This window comes from Tachyglossus aculeatus, chromosome X4, assembly GCF_015852505.1.
Source record: "Tachyglossus aculeatus isolate mTacAcu1 chromosome X4, mTacAcu1.pri, whole genome shotgun sequence".
NCBI classification, from domain to species: domain Eukaryota; kingdom Metazoa; phylum Chordata; class Mammalia; order Monotremata; family Tachyglossidae; genus Tachyglossus; species Tachyglossus aculeatus.
The window spans coordinates 50,277,965-50,294,637 of NC_052098.1; the positions used below are offsets into that span (position 1 = coordinate 50,277,965).

Here is a 16,673-nt window from a genome sequence, read left to right on the forward strand (position 1 = left end):
GATGGTCCTATATTGTTTTTTTCTGCTACAACTGAAGCCCACGGATCAACTCGCTGCCAGTAACGTCGCTGCTAAGTATGAAGAGAGCCATTCACATCCAGGTTCAACTGTCATGCCCTCCTGCAATTACTCACAGCAAAGATCTTAAGTGAGAAGTCCACATAGTCCTGCCAGGCAACACACAAGACATAGGGAAGGTAGAGTGTGAAGTAGATAATCCCTCCACAGGCTGCAGCCAAGTTAGCTCTGGAGAACAGCGTGCTGATCAAGAAGCACTGCAGGATGGTCACCACGGCAAAAACCGAGAGGAAGAGAAATACCACGCTGGGGTCACTGTAGGGCAGCAAGTTTCCTATCTGGAGGGAACCAGATCAACAAAACAAGTTCTATCAAACAAAGGCACATTACATAATACAGAGTTATAAAAGCACCTCGTTTGGTGTCTTTGATCAACTATATGGCTTCACTGCCTCATTTGGTTCCATGTTAGACACAGTTCTTGGGGTGGTAGCCTGGCCTAGTGGAAAGAGAGTCCTGCTGTGTGACCTTGGGCAAGTCACTTAACTTCTCTCTTTGCCTCAAATTCCTCATCTGTAAATAGGGTCTAAAATACCTGCGCTTCCTCCCCCTTCACTGTGAGCTCCATGTCCAACTTGATCTTGTGCTAGACCAATCCTGAGTACCTATCATTATAATTATTGGTTCTTCTGTTTAAGAGAACAAACATACCACACTTTCTCCCCTCACTGAGCTAATCAATCACTTTAATTCTGCCTACAGTTTTCAGGTTGTGACCCATACATCTTTCCCAAGGATGCAATGCTTCCTTGAAATCTTAGACGGCGAGTTCCATGCAGGGCAGGGACTGTGTCCAACTTGATTAATTGTATCTACCCCAGTGCTTAGAACAGTGCTTGACACATAGTACGCGCTTAACAAATACCATAAAAAGTAAATCTTGGGTTCCTCATGGTTCTCATGAATTCTTCCCTGTAGGTAAATTGCTCAAAGTGGAAACTTATGGAAAATTAGAGAAATGAAAGCATACAAATCAAGCATTTCTGACGTGTCAAAACAAAAGTCTCTTCTCCTTGGGTTATCCTTAATTTGGTCTACCTCATTCCTTAGAACATGATGTACTCTCAATTTTCTCCCAAACCATTCCTAAGAATCTCCACCCTCAGGTTGCCCCAGGAAGCCCCCCATCCTTCCAGTGATGTGGGCAGAAAGGAATCAATCAATGGTATTTATTGAGCACTTACTATGCACAGAGCACTGTATTAAGCGCTCAGGAGAGTCCAGTCCTGCAGAATTAGCCAATACGTTCCCTGCCCATGATGAGCTCACAGTCTAAAGGAAGAGACAAGATGGCTGTACCAATGACTGGCAATGTACAGCTTGGGGGACGGAGCAGCCTCACCTTCAATATCAGCACCAGCAGGCCTGCACTCATGAGAAGTGGGATGAGACTGCTAATGAACCAACTAAACCAGAGGATGCCATTGTCCAAACCCATGATCCTCATGGTCTCTTTCAGTCGGGCTTCCTTCTCATACACGATCCCCTTAATGATCACAGCCACAGAGTAGATCCAAGCCAGGGTCATAAAAAGAGGCATTGAACGGCTCATCACACGCAGGAATCTGCAGGTCCCCAGGAAGCAGACAGGGAAAAAATGAAAGAGAAGTGATGTATCAGTGTGTGCGCATGTGTGTAAGAAGCATTTTCATGTAGCAATACCCCAGTGTAGGGAGCTGGGGAAATACAAATGACAGGCTCCTTATATCAGAGTGTCTCAGCAGCAATGTAAGCGTCAGAGGAGAGGAAATACTTTCCCGTAGTGACACATTGCCTTGAAAGAATAATATTTTGTAAATGCTATCCTTTTAAGTATCTCTTCTTCTCCAGCTCAAACATGACTCTTTTAGAATGGCTTAAGCAGAATCCAGGTCTACAGGAGCTATGGCAATGCTGTAATAGAGAACTGAGGATTTGTATTCTTTGATTAAAAGAAAAGGAACTAAAATTGAGAGTGGGTTATTCTCTGATGATAAATGAAGCCCTACAGAAATTGATTAGCTCTTTCAGGACACTATTTACTAAATAGCTGCTTTAGTGACTCTACTCCTATTCCCCTGAACACCAATCCATGAAATTCAGATTTGCAATTCCCAGAGTGGCAACCCTCGGTTGTCCATTGTTTTATTTATGCCCAGTATTTCATAAATGGGTCTTGTTTTTACAAATGGTTATATCATCAACTACTTGTTTCCTCTTTTCAAAAAATCTAGAGGTATGTAATTTATTTTCCCTCCTTCCAGTGACAGAATATACTGCCCCTCTGACTTTTAGGGCCTAGGCATTTAGCCCTCCTTTCCCCACACCAAATCATGCCATTCTACAGTTGGGATGCTAGACATTAGAATGCACTTTATTTTCAGTTACTCTTTTGTATTGGCCAAATAACATAATGCTTACCAGGGAACTGTAACCAGAATTTCCATCTAAAATATTTAGAAGACTTGCCAAGCATTTGATCTTTCAATGCAACTTTTTTTTTATTTTTGTTTTGCTCTTTTACCTTAATCATTCTACAAATATAAACATGAAATGCAAATTTTGATATACTAAAATGTCTGTGTGATTTCACATTGGATAGAAATTCCAAATTAACAACGCTAATCCTCATTTTTAATAGCACCACTTATAAAACAATACTGAGATACGATTGGTGTGAAACTGAAAAAGTCATTTGATTTCTGATTAGAAGTTTTGGGATTGGGAAGGGCTAAGGAAAGACCGCTGACCCTCAGTTTTTGCTATCACCTGTTACTACACCACTTTTATAATGGGAGTATGATTCAATAAAGTGACTTGCACAGATATTTTTCTATAATTCCTTCCTCGGGCCCAACAAATCACAAATCAATTAAAACACAGTTTTTATTTGAAAAAATTAAAAAAACGGAACAAAAACAATGAAAGTCCCTCGTGCAGGAATCAAGGTAAAGGATATCAAAATCTTTTGGCCCATGTTTGACTGGTGGCTAAATTTCATTGCTTCACCCCCACCAAACAGTATAAACCAAGTTTTTACTCTATTTCCACATCATTGAACCAAATTAAAGGAGTACACTTTTTTAAAGCCAAAGACATCACCTTAGAAATAAATGAGTTTTAAAGATAGAGCCCTTGGATAAACCGATTGTGCACATAAGAAACTCAAAAGGCAATTAATTACATTTGATTTTGGTTTCCTAAATTTTGAACATCTGAACTCCCATTTAATAGCACACCATGACTTCAACTCATCATTGGTAATGTGTTCGGATGCTATCTATCTGAACAGATTTCGAGAATCCACATTCATCTCATTAAACTAAAACTCTTCCCATTGAGCAATCAAACAATGAGACTACTGCTTTTACAGGCTCAGATACAGTTTGAATCTTCTGAATCCCGAACAATGTGACAAATCCCAAATGGTTGACTGGTAACCGCTTAGGGAAGCAGCGTAGCCTAGTGGAAAGAGTCTGGGCTTGGGAGTCAGAGGACCTGGATTCTAATCCCAGCTCCACCACGTGCCTGCTGTGTGACCTTGGGCAAGTCACTTAACTTCTCTGTCCCTCAGTTTCCTCACCTGCAAAATGGGGACTCAACACCTATTCTCCTATCTATTTAAACTGCAAGCCCCATGGGGCAGTTGATTACCTCATATCTACCCCAGTACTTAGAAAAGTGCTTGGTACATAGTAAGTGCTTAAATACCACAGTAAATTCATTCATTCATTCATTACGTGGGGTAATGAGAGCAGCACAGACATTCGATTTCCCCAAATGGGGAGTCTGGTCCATAAACCTTTTAATGTGTACAGATGATTTTCCCAAATCATCCCCATTTTTTCCCATCCCAGTCTTTGCCATGGAGGCACACTCTTAGTAAAATGAGTAAAAGCCAGCAGTCTTCACTACTCCTCATCATACATTTCCATTCACTCTGGGCACACAGCTATTTCCTAGGCGGAATTATGTAGTTTCAGAAGGCGATAGATAATTAACTTACATGTCATCTACGTAACAAGGGTAGGGCATCTGCTGCACATAGACTCCAGTTTTCTTCTGAATGCCCGTCAGGGTTCGGATGATTGCTTGCTCAACCACATCCTGCAAGTAAGCAAAACCTCCCCAGACGTAGCGCATATCTTCAAAAGGGTCAGCCCTAGGACCAGGATCCCAATACCTTGAATGACAAGAAAAAAGAAGAAAGAAAAAAAAACAGAGGATCACAAGAACTTTCTCCCAAAGCGTGAGCTGGATCTCCTGTCAACGTGCATGGAAATAAAAACAGATGGGACTTACCCATCTTTGATTTTGTTGGTCCTTTCCACATTGTCAATGTCCATCCGTATCTTGTACTTGACATGGTGGGGTAATTCAACACTACCTGGGGCAACTCCAGTGAATACAATGCCAGCCCAAAACTTTCTCTCATCCAGCAATTCCATGGATTTGTTGATGAGTCGGCCTTCCGAAGACACCGGTTCGAGTTTGTCCAGGTTGACACACTAAATAAAATAGATTCCCCATTAGGACTCTCAGGGTGGGGTGTGGGGGTCAGGGGAAGAGAGGGGATGAGAGCCACACCTGTCTATAATTGAACATCTAAAAGCTAACTGCAAATACCATCTAATCATTTTCCTTGCCAGAAATCAAAATCAACTTATTGACAAACCTCAGTCTCTGAAAATCTGGATTGATGTAGTTGCTAAGCCCCTCTTCCACTAAGGCAGACGAGCGCCAATCAAAGCAGCCACCTCCACTCAAACGCCAGGAGAAGCGTACAACCTCCTCAGGGGTGGGGTCTGTGATCCGGACTAACCCGTCTGATTAATGATTGGACTGTCAGAACTTTCACGTTAGATTAGAGTCCATGCTTAGCTATTGGGTGTTTGACTTTTGGCGATTTGTTATCAAGCCACTGGGAGGCAAGTGGCGAGTTGCTTTTGTTAGCAGCACAGATTGAAGGAGTATGTGGGGGCTCCCATCATAAAGAATTTTCCAACAAGTGACAAAAACTTATTCATTTCCTTCTATGATTTGGGGGAAAGTTGAAAAATGGTCAAGCTATTGTTTGCCTTTTTGCTTGCTGATGGGATTTGGGGTGTTTTGGATCTTATAAATAATGATTCTCTGTCAAAACTCACTGCTTTCTCAGCAAATAAACTATATTAAAGCAAACAAACCAACCAACTCTAGGGATCCCCAAAGGTAAAAAGCATTTTAAAAAGGTCTCAAACTAAGCTTGATTGGGCTAAGCTCCATTGTGCTTGGGAGAAAAACTGCAGAATGACAGGGCTAAAGTAGGATCCCTTGTGACCCTTCAGGACTTGCCCAAAATACTCTATACAAGTTCAAAGTCAGATTTCACAAATGAAACACACTATGCCATTCTGCTAATCTAGGAGATAACTGGAGCAAAATACTATCCCCAAGCAAGGGATGGAATAAAGTTGGGTTAGATTTCACAACTCTGAAATTTCTTCCCTTGCCTAAACCGAGATATGGTACACAAGACACTCTGTTCTACCACAACACGTCTTTCCACTGTACATTTTGGCTAGAATGTTGTTAGGGTATTAGGGAATGTTTACCAACAACAAAGGCCTGTGCAGATACAGCACACCAGGATGTGGGAAGAAATGGTTTGTGCATACACATGTGGCATCAGACCCATTGAGCCTTCCTCGACATGATGTTTTGCAAGAATGCAGCTCCTGCACTAGAGGAGAACTGGGTGTATTGGGGAATAAAGTAAAATAAACGTTTCTGATTGCTGCTTCTTATTTTTCTAAATTGTGGCTGTGCAGAAGAGGGCATCCTTCAGCAATTAAATGTCGCTGCATCCTGAGGACAAGCATCTTGAAGTGGAGAGGCTCTTGACTGTGTTTATTTTTACCTCTCAGAAGCTTTTTCCTTTAGAAACCACAGAGAATGTGGAATTGTTGGTTTTCGAGGGTCCGTCTCCTATAAACAGGACTTCTGCGGAAATGCCCGCACTCTTGTTATCCTGTAATTTCACAGGTCCATTCAAATTCACACAGGAAGCAGTGTGGCCTAGTGGATAGAGCCCAGGCCTGGGAGTCGGAAAGAGCTGGGTTCTAATCTCGGCTCCACCACTTGTCTGCTGTGTGACCTTGCGCAAGTCACTTCACTCTCTGGGTCTCAGTTACCTCATCTGTAAAATGGGGATTAAGACTGTGAGACCCATTTAGGACACCTATGTCCAACCTGATTACCTTGTATCTACCCCAGCATTTAGTACAGTGCCTGGCGCATAGTAACCAATACCATAAACAAACAAAACAAAACAAACTTTATCTGCTTCCTCAAACTGGGCATTGGCTATCACACTTGCAGAATCGAAGAATTGTTTGGAGGGAAGGGGGATACTAAAACCAAATATTTCTGTTTGAGGAGAAAAGGCAAAAGTCTATTCTACTTAGCACTGACCAGATATGCCTGCCAACAACTCACCTCCATGAAGCGAGATATTGTCTGGATGGCTCGGTTTGTCTCATTGAATGCATCTCTCCAGTTGTACATTGAACCATTGGTTGACTGGTGATCCTCTGGGTGCTTTGACAAGAATGCTACGATATCTCTCACTGTCCAGTCTGAGCCATTCAAGTGCAGGTCCCAGAGATGGCTGTTTCCTTTGTTGCCTAACAGTGTCTGCATTCCCATAAGAAAGGACAGTCAGTAAAACAGGGTCCAGTTTAACATCCCACCCAAGAGAGGGCTTTATTTAGTATCATCTCCAAGTGAACCTGCCTCTTCTTCTCTATACTGCATCTTAGAGAAACCATATTGCTACTGATCCAAGTAAAATAAACAAAACCCAACTATGTTTTTTATTGGCATAACTCCGATGTTGCTCACAAATGTTGATAAGGGACTCATTTTGACACTGTGGACTGCAGAGCCAAACAAATAAGGAAGAGACCAGAAGTGAATTATTAACCTTCTTAGGATCCTTCAAACTCATTCTTACAGAGCTCCAAGCCGCATCATCTCTGAGACCAAATTCCTCCCACGATACGTGACAAACTGGACATCTCATGCAACTTAGTGGGAGTAGTTTTATCACACTTTGGTTAGCCAAATGGGTAAATTTGAAAAGGAAAATCAATTTGATATTAAAATTGATTGGAACTGGGACCATTCAGATTTTGTCTGATTAAAGAATTCACTGGGAGAACCAAAGAAGCAGGCAAGCTACAGTTTCTAAAATACAGAGGCATCTGCAGGTTTGATTGTCATTCACTGACATTCAATTCCCTAAAACAAGAGAAACTGCGCTGAAGGCTCAGACCTGATCCTTTTTATTTCTGGTAGCTGTAGAAACAAGGGGCACATAAATATATTATCAACTGACTATGAGGAGAGGGTGTTTTGTCCTACAGATTCTCCTGGGCATGCAGTGCATTGTGGAAATGCTAAAGAAATAGAGCTCTCTGCTCTTTAGGAAGGGAAGGGATGCATATGTCAGTATAAGTTGTGACCCTTTCTTAAATATGGGAACAACTTGCATCCAATTTTAAACTCCGTGAGTACCTCTGGTTCCCAAACCCAACCTTGCCTTGAAGGAGCCAGACACCAAGATAAACATTCAGAACTAGGCTGGAAACTCTCGCATTGGCCCACGAGATGGCAGACTAATTCAAGGTCTCTGGGGAAGTTTGGGCAGTTGGGAAAACGAAACAGACAAAACAAGTAACAAAGAAAGGACAAAAAAAATGGGAAAGGTCAGGACTGAGATAGAAGAAAGTACATAGAAGGAATGATTTCAGCTGAGAGGTTGTTGCTAAGTACTACCGACATGTTTAGAATAAGTTTGGGCTAGAAGTTTAAGAAAACAAAAAGTGGTGATCCAGAGCCATTGGGAATGGAATCAGGCAGGTCTTAAATCCATAAATACAAATCGAGCGAGTCAAAGGTCCTTGGATTTTGGTAAACTCCGCTCTTCTCCTACACTGGTGAGAGGCTTTAATTGAAACAGCTATGGAGTATTTGATTTTTAACAAAAATAATTTATTACCCCAAATCTCACACTTAAAGTGTCATGCAGGATCTAGGGAATTGACTCAACCTCTTTTTGCAGCCCTCCAGCTGCAAGACATTAGCTAACAGCATGTGATATATGACACAGGCATTCAAAACTGAAATCCCTGGAAATGTTCACACCTTGATTGCCATGGAAAGCAAGAGTGCAAGCTTCTGCCCAAATTAGGAACTCCCAGATATTCAAAACTAGGGATTCATAGGTTCTGAACATTATATTATACTCACCCAAGCACATAGCACAGTGCTCTGCACACAGTAAGAGCTCAATAAATACAATTGATTTTGTTCTGCATCAGGTAGAGGAAACCGATCCCCCTACTTAAGTTTAAACAAACTGTGTGGTGCAGAGCTGTATTAGGAGAATGGGAATGGTAAATGAGACAGGTATCAACTCCTGAAGCTGGTGCTAGTAAAACTGATTCATTGAATCATTTATTGAGTGCTCATTGTGTGCAGAGCACTGTACTAAACGCTTGGGAAAGTACAATACAGTAATAAAGATGTTTTCAACATAAAATATTCTCTAAAGCTAGTCCTAGCAACCACTAAAGTTCCTCAAAAACTTGGAGGGCATTAAACCTGAAAGGAAGGGCAAATCCATATGCAGCTTCCCACAAAATCTAGGATACTATAAATAATGAAGGGGCTTAGGACTTTGGGAATTGAAAAAAAAAATCTCATTTGCTGGCAGTATTGTTCAATTTCTCCTCCCAAACTACTCAATTTTCTGGCTTGGTTTTGGAGTGTTTTGATAGTCACAACTGGTCCCCGAGGGAAAAGGTCACAGAATGCCTTGAATTACTTAAGAGCAATCCAATGTAAGTGGGAAATGGGAGAGGATTCTTCAGGCTCCTGGGATTCCTCCCAGGAAAAGAACAAAGCCAGTAAATGATTTTTAGGATTAACAGCAGCTGAGACTTTGCACATGAGTTTTTGTTTGGGGAGTCCTGGAGGAAGGGGAGAGGAAGAAGGAAAAAAGATGGTCAGATGTTTCTTGATCTCAGTTCCATTATTAAACATCTCTCCAGGAATTAGTGGGGGGGTTTTCCCACGCAGAACGCTTAATCCAAAGGCAGTATTTCTTTCTACTCTCTGCTCTTGCTTGATTCCTTCCCTTCCCCTACCTTGACACTTAACTGGAAATTAATTATGACACTATTGAGCAGCTTCTGTGACCACATTAAAATCAGGAAAACTCTAGCAGAGTTTCACATTGGGAAGGTGCAGAGAGGCCCCTTCTCCCATTAGGCAACCCTTTGTACACAGATGAGCACACAGATAATACAATACAATGCTTGGGGAGCATTGGCCGTGAAAGTGACAGGGAAGGGAGGAGATAGAAGACTGTGGGGAATGATGTACTGTACCCTCCCAAGCACTTAGTATAGGGCTCTGCACACTGTAAGTGCTCAATAAATATGGATTTTGACTTTACAGCCACTCATTCACCTTGCCCCCTCCTACCTCACCTCACTACTCTCCTGCAAGCTCACACTTTGCTCCTCTAATGCCAGTCTACTCGCCGTACCTTGATCTTGTCTATCTCGCTGCCGACCTCTAGCACATGTCCTGCCTCTGGCCTGGAATGCCCTCCCTTTTCATATCTGACAGACAATTACTCTTCCCCTCTGTAAAGCATTATTGAAAGCACATCCCCTCCAAGAGGCCTTCCCTGATTAGGGAAGCCCTCATTTCCTCTTTTCCCACTCCCTTCTGCATCACACTGACTTACTCCTTTTATTCACAACCCCTGCCCCCAGCCCCACCGCACTTAGGTACATATCCATAATTCATTTATTTATATTAATGTGTGTCTCATTCTCTAGGCTGTAAGCTTGTCATTGGCAGGGAATGTGTCTGTTATATTATGTTGTACTCTCCCAATCGCATAGGACAGTGCCCTGCATGCAGTAAGCATTCAATAAATATGATTGATTGATACCACCGATTGATTGATGATTCTCTGCTATAATTCACTGCTCAATTTAAAACCCTTGATTTTGAAGTGAATGGTCTCCAGAAAATGTGTCTCTTTCCACATTGCATGGAAGCAAAATATTAGACATCATGGTCTAAGGAATCATGGTAACTTCACTTTTATATTGCCTGGCATTCGTGGAAATTAAATGGTTTACCAGTCAATCACATTTATTGAGTACTTACCATGTGTAGAACACTGTACTAAGCACTTGGGAGAGTACAATATAACAACTGAATAGACCCATTCACCAATGAGCCTGTGTCTTTATCCCATACTAACTAGCTGAACATCTGTAAAGCTCAGAAAGATCAAGTGATTCATTCCAACCACGCAGTGAGTCAGTGTACGGTGTGGGAAGTGAGAGCCAAACCAGGGTTTTCCACTCAACCAATTCCCCGAGCTCACCACTGGATGCATTTCCTTCTCTCTTGTGCAATTTCCCCCAACACAAATGAGATATTAACATCATACCTTGTCTCTGGACCTACAAAACATTATTAAGGCATGTTCTGGAATGCTGCTGACAATACTTAAAAAATAAATATGCGTTTAAATCATTTCGGAGAAACCAGTCTCCCATGACTTTGGCGCCAGTTATCTAAGCACAACACTGGTTGACTGACCCGGATGAGATCCATTTCCTGGCTGTCCTCCATGAATGTCCAAATCTTCGGACTGATCTCCTCCCACATCCCTTCCAGGTCATGGAATACAGCCAGCTCCTGGAATGTCTTGTTCACCTGTCAGGGGTGGGCAGCAGCAGCAGGAGAAAATAGAAACACCAGGTTACTCAAGCATTTGGAGCTGAAAAGAAACCCACCCCCAAGAGCCCTGCACAACTAGCTAAGCCCAAGCTACAGACCCAGGGAGCCTTGGCCCTTGGCAAACTTGGACAGTTAACTTGAATGAAGGAAAAATCACACTTTTAGGAAAGCAGGGAATGATCCCCAAACCAATAGTCCGACACTTCCAAGAACTGTTTCGGAAACTGTCTTCTTTGCCTCAGCTTTCTAAGGAAGTATCAGAATAGGCATATATTAAAATAGATGTGGTCCACTTAAGTCTGGAGGAGCAGCGTGGCCTAGTGGAGAGAGCACGGGCCTGGGAGTCAGAAGGACATGGGTTCTAATCCCGACCCTGCCAACTGCTTGCTTGTGTGACCCTGGGCAAGTCACTTAAGTTTCCTCAACTGTAAAATGGGGATACCTGTTATCCATCCTACTTAGACTGTGAGCCCCATGTGGGTCTGTTTCTGACCTAATTAAAGTGTACCTACCCCAATGTTTAAAACCGTGTTTGACACATAGTAAGGGCTTAAATACCATAAAAACAAACACACAAAAATGTTACTCCCTGCTTAAGGAAGCTTCAGGATGTCCTAAATAAAGTGCTATTGCTCTTAGAAGTGATCATTCCAATACATTATAAGAGGGTGAAGGCGTTGCACAGGCAGTAGCTCATTAATCCCCATCACACTGGGGTGTGGAGAAGGGGAACTGGAATGATTATCTTCACTACTCACATGGGGAAATAATACCCTACTGAAGGTCACAGTGAACTAATGGTAGCATTAACACTGGAACCCATTCCCAGGGCTAGGGTTGATCCACCCAGACCACTGAAAAAATCTGGGCCATATATCCATGGCTGTGCGGGGAGAAGTAGGGGAACAGAGAGCCTCAACCCTTTCCCCTCCCTACCTGCTACCACTCCATCCTTCACGTTGGGGATTTCCTGGAGGTTGTTTTTTTTTTTTAAGGGTATTTGTTAAGCTCTTACTATGTGCCAGGCACTGTACTTAGTGCTGGGGTAGATACAAGCTAATCAGTTGCTTGGAAAATGAATTAGATAGTGTCCTGTGTCTACTGAAATTGATCTGAATTACATAAATTCCATTCTTGATGGATGGAGTCCCAGGACTTGTTGCTTACTTCTGACATGACCCTCCTTGTGGCAGGTGTGTCAGGAGTATACAGGATCTTCCCAATAAGCAGAGGCTTCAGAGCCTTCCAGATAATTCTGGAAAGAGGACTGGATTCCAAATTCTTCATTAAATCATTGCAGTAAGGAGCTATAAAGGGAGATGTTATGGGTTGTCAGTATAAATAGGACAAACTTCACAAATTAACATAGAACAAAGCCCTGCCCAAAAACACACAACAAATATTAACAGGCACACACACACAAATACACATAAATCGCATCTGCATACAAATGACGTAGCTGAGAAAACTCCAAAGGCTTGTTTTTACCATGCCAAGCTTAAATCTGTCTTAATACTAACACCTGGTAACTCTAGGGTTAATTCACACTTTGCTCCTACTAAAATGAATGGAATTTGCCTAAGTGAAACTTGGAGGGTGAAATTTGGACTTGAGTATTCAAGTTTCTAAAGTTTCCCTTTAATGAACAGATTAGTAATTTTCCTCATTCTTTTACTATTCAATTAGGGAGGAAAAGATGTCATTTCAAAAAACTTCACAAAACTAACAGAGAAAGGTTCAATCTTATAAAGGTACCTAAAATGTTGCCTTGGTGTCATACTGGAAAAATTTACAAGATTCTTATATTACTCTAACCCATAAAAAATGGCTTACTATGTTTTGGAAAACATGGATTTGAAATGTACATAGGAGCACCTGCATGATGCTTGCTGTAAGCAAGCCAATATCAAAAACTGCAATATTGCTTTCTTCCTGATCGCTGGATAATAGGCACACAGCACTATGAAACCAACATAAAGCAGTTACCATTTTTGAAGTTACACAACTCTACTATACCCGCCTTGTAATCAAAAATGAACACCAGATCGGTCAGCCTTCATTAGAGAAGATACAATGCCAATAACCCACCTGCACACAAACACACTACTCTCAAAATATTTCAGATCAAGTTCTGAGAGTGTACCTTTCTTAAATGCAAGTACCAAACTTTAACACTTCAGTGGTTCAGAGTCTGGCCAAATACTACTGAACAGAATCTGCTCTCTTCTACTTCATGATACAGAGGACAACTCTCCCATTGGGTGAAGGTGGCCTTGGATATGGGCATGCCACAGAAATCAACTTGTCCCAAACTTACTTGTAGAATTATCGTAGAAATTCACTGCATCTTCTTCAGTGTTGTTACCCCCAAAGAGTGCTTTGTAGTTGTTGTCTTCATACCAGTTGAGGGACTTGATCTTTAGCCCGCCACCCTCAGGGTGACCACACACAATTCGTGACACCGCTTGGTATATCTGGGTGGAAGAGCTTGTGATATTCACATTTGTCAGAAACATCACCTCCTGCCTCATGTCACTCCAGCTCTTCATGGACACCAGCTGTAATTCACAGAAATGGCATGAGGAGAAAGGGATAAAAGGAATGTAGACAAAGGAGAGAGCTACTTTTTCCTTTCTAAAGCCACATCCCAGAAAAAAAAAAACCACTCTTCTCTCCTTCTAGTTCATTCATTCAATCAATCGTATTTATTGAGCACTTACTGTGTGCAGAGCACTGTACTAAGTGCTTAGGAAGTACAAGTTGGCAACATATAGAGATGGTCCCTACCCAGCAAAGTTGCTTTTGGAACCATGTAACACTTTGAAAAAGAATATATGAAAGCACATCAGCATCAACAGTGTTTATCAAAAGCTTTCGGTGTGCAGAGGACTGTACTAAGTGCTGGGGAGAGGATAGTATATCAGAATTGGTAGACACATTCCATGCCCAAATGAACTTACAGTCTAGAAGGGGAGACATTCAATATAAATCATTTATGATTGATATTTTAGCCATAGGTATATAATATATATACTATATATGCACACATATATATCTATACACACACACACACACACATATATATTTATAACCTACTTTGGCTATAAATGGTTAAATTAGGAATTGCTTACATTATAATAAAATCATCACTGCTTTTAGGATATCTGGGTCAGCACCACCCAAGGAGGAATGAGCAATTTTCCAGTCATAAAGACAGATCAGTTACCAAAGAGAAGCAAAACAACCAAATGATTGCTCAATCCTCCACTTCTCTTCAGCTGTGGAGTCATTATATGTCCACTCTGCATTTTTAGATTCTCAATCTCAAGATAATAACCTCCTTGAAGACAAAGACTATGTACGGGTGCTTAGTACAGTGCATCATACTCTGTAGGCATTAAATAAATCCTATCCCTACTACTATATTCTGCAAAGTTACATATATTCAGCATATTAGCCGATTGTGATATAATGATGCTACAAAATATACCTTACTTGTTTCCTATCTCTACCTTTCGTTGTAGGATACAAATATAGTTTGGCCCATTATGTAATTATTTCCCCAACTGCTATTATCATCAAATATTTATAAGGTACTTTGTGTTTTTCCAGGCATTTCACAATCATTAATAAATTACTTTATTCCTCACAACTTCCCTGCGGAGTGTGTCAATAATTGTTCTAACCTTTTCTCTCAGAGGAAGAAACTGGGACACAGAAGTAATTGGTGTCTGACTCCTGGTCACAAAACCTCTTGAGAGCAAGACCAGGATTATAACTTCAAGTCACCAGCTTACGATTCCTAGTAAGACAACTAGTCTTTGCTTACTCTTCCCTCCCTCTACAATCTGCTCCTTAACAGTGTCCAACTCATTCATGGTTTCTACCAGGCCTTGGCTACTCTTTTATTTCTTCTGACAGTGAGTCCCAAATGTCATCTATGCATTTCTGGGGACAATTTCAACTCATTCAGTATATCTCCTGGTTGATCTTCCTCTGCATTACCTCCCTCCAGATGGTATTTATTGAGCACTTACTGTGTGCAGAGCATTGTATTAAACACTTGGGAGAGTACAATATAATAGAGTTGGTAGATATGTCCCCTGCCCACAATGAGCTTAGCCTTCTCATCCCCTCTTGAGACAGATTTTCCCCTAGTCTAGATAAACCAGTCAAATTTGCCTAACCAACCTCGAAGATGAAAGCCCTCAATGCAAATTGGCAGCTACCATATATGTGATCAGTTGAGAAAAATCAAAATTATTACATTGTAAAAATTTATTTTAAAGGTATTCTATGAAGTGGAGTTGGGTTTTACTAATATATTGGAAAGTCTAAGAAGTAAATTGTTCATTTTGCATGTGAACTATTTTCTAAGAGTAATAAAATCCTAATGATATCAATCAGTGGATTTATTGAGCATTTACTGTCATTATTATTATTGCATTTGTTAAGTGCTTATTACATGCCAAGCACTGTACCGTACTGAGGTAGATACAAAATGATCAGGTCCCACATGAAGCTCACAAATCAAGTAGGGGGGAGAACAGATATTGACTCCCCATTTTACACATCAGAAAAGTGAGGCACAGAGCGGTTAAGCAACTTGCCCAATGTCACACGGCAGGTATGTGACATAGCCGGGATGAGAACCCAAGTCCTCAACTCCCAGGCCCATAATCTTTCCACTAGTCCACTCTGCTTCCCCACTATGAACAGAGTACAGTGCAACAGAGTTGGTCTCTGAGTTGAGACCCAAGTTGAGCAGACACGATGCCTGCTCCCAACAATACCTAACATTATTTTAGGTCCCTTCCAAGAATTGTGATGAAACTACCATATTTTTAATGCTAATAATATTTGAAGATTTAAGCACAGTTATGGTTTGCAAGGCTCTGTTGCCTCTGTAGGTTTCCAACTCACCTAAATGACCAAAATTGGTTCTGACTTAAAACACTTCAAATTAAGACAGTTTTCAGGAACCAATTGTGCCATAAAAGTCCAAGGACTGCCTTATTTTGAGATATTTACGGCTACAATTTTTAGTGAAAACAACCTTTAAAGACTTTTTCCAACTTTCACAAGTCTTAAATTTCTCCCAGTGTGACAGAACTGCCTTCTCCCTAACATTCTGTTTCCTATTGAAACAAATGTTGACATAAGATGATTTTTGGATACCAAGGGGGTTTGCAGTATCATGACTATGATATATGGAAAATGCTCATAGGGCTTTGCTCTGGTGATTAATCACTTGTAAGCTTAAAGAGGAATATTAGAAGAATTCAGGAAGAGCCCTCATAGAAGTTCCCTTCTTTGGTAGCAGGTGCCAGAGATTATTGGTAGGAATGTAGAGTGGTAATCTCTCAAGAGCAATTTCCTTTCCAGAAAGAAGAGAAGGGCTATTGAGAAACTTCAATCCTTTGTGGAGTTTGTTAAGTGCTTACAATGTACTAAGGACTGTACTAAACAAGATAATCAGGTCAGACACTGTCCCTGCCCCACATGGGACACACAGTCTAAGAGGAAAGGAGAACAGGTATTGAATCCCCATTTTACAGATGAGGAAACTGAGGCACAGAGAAAGTAGGTGGCTTGCCCAAGGTCACACGGCTGGGAAGGGGGAGAGTTGGCATTAGAACCCAGGTCCTTAGACTCCCTGGCCTTTGCTCTTTCTGTTAGGTCATGCTGCTTTCCTTTGGCTTTTTTCTTAATATCTGAAAGCCAGGTGTCAAGCCCCTCCCTTCATTCTTAATAGCCTGAGTCTACCACTTCTTCCAAACTGAAAACAATTCAAAGTTCACCCC

General features: G+C 41.4%; 1 protein-coding gene across 2 annotated transcripts in view; it reads right to left on the minus strand.

Moving 5' to 3' along the window:
• Nucleotides 1–16,673, minus strand: part of ABCA1 (ATP binding cassette subfamily A member 1) — a 115,108-nt gene that overhangs the window by 45,406 nt on the left and 53,029 nt on the right. For both annotated transcript variants that reach the window (XR_005456595.1, XM_038769501.1), the window contains exons 8-15: nt 13,187–13,427; nt 12,037–12,176; nt 10,729–10,845; nt 6,535–6,732; nt 4,360–4,565; nt 4,064–4,240; nt 1,421–1,643; nt 135–356 (exon numbers count right to left, since the gene is read on the minus strand). Coding sequence is in view for 1 of the 2 variants with exons in the window: in XM_038769501.1 (XP_038625429.1) it covers nt 135–356; nt 1,421–1,643; nt 4,064–4,240; nt 4,360–4,565; nt 6,535–6,732; nt 10,729–10,845; nt 12,037–12,176; nt 13,187–13,427 (1,524 nt within the window). In the remaining variant the exon portion in view is untranslated. The remainder of the gene's footprint in view (nt 1–134; nt 357–1,420; nt 1,644–4,063; nt 4,241–4,359; nt 4,566–6,534; nt 6,733–10,728; nt 10,846–12,036; nt 12,177–13,186; nt 13,428–16,673) is intronic.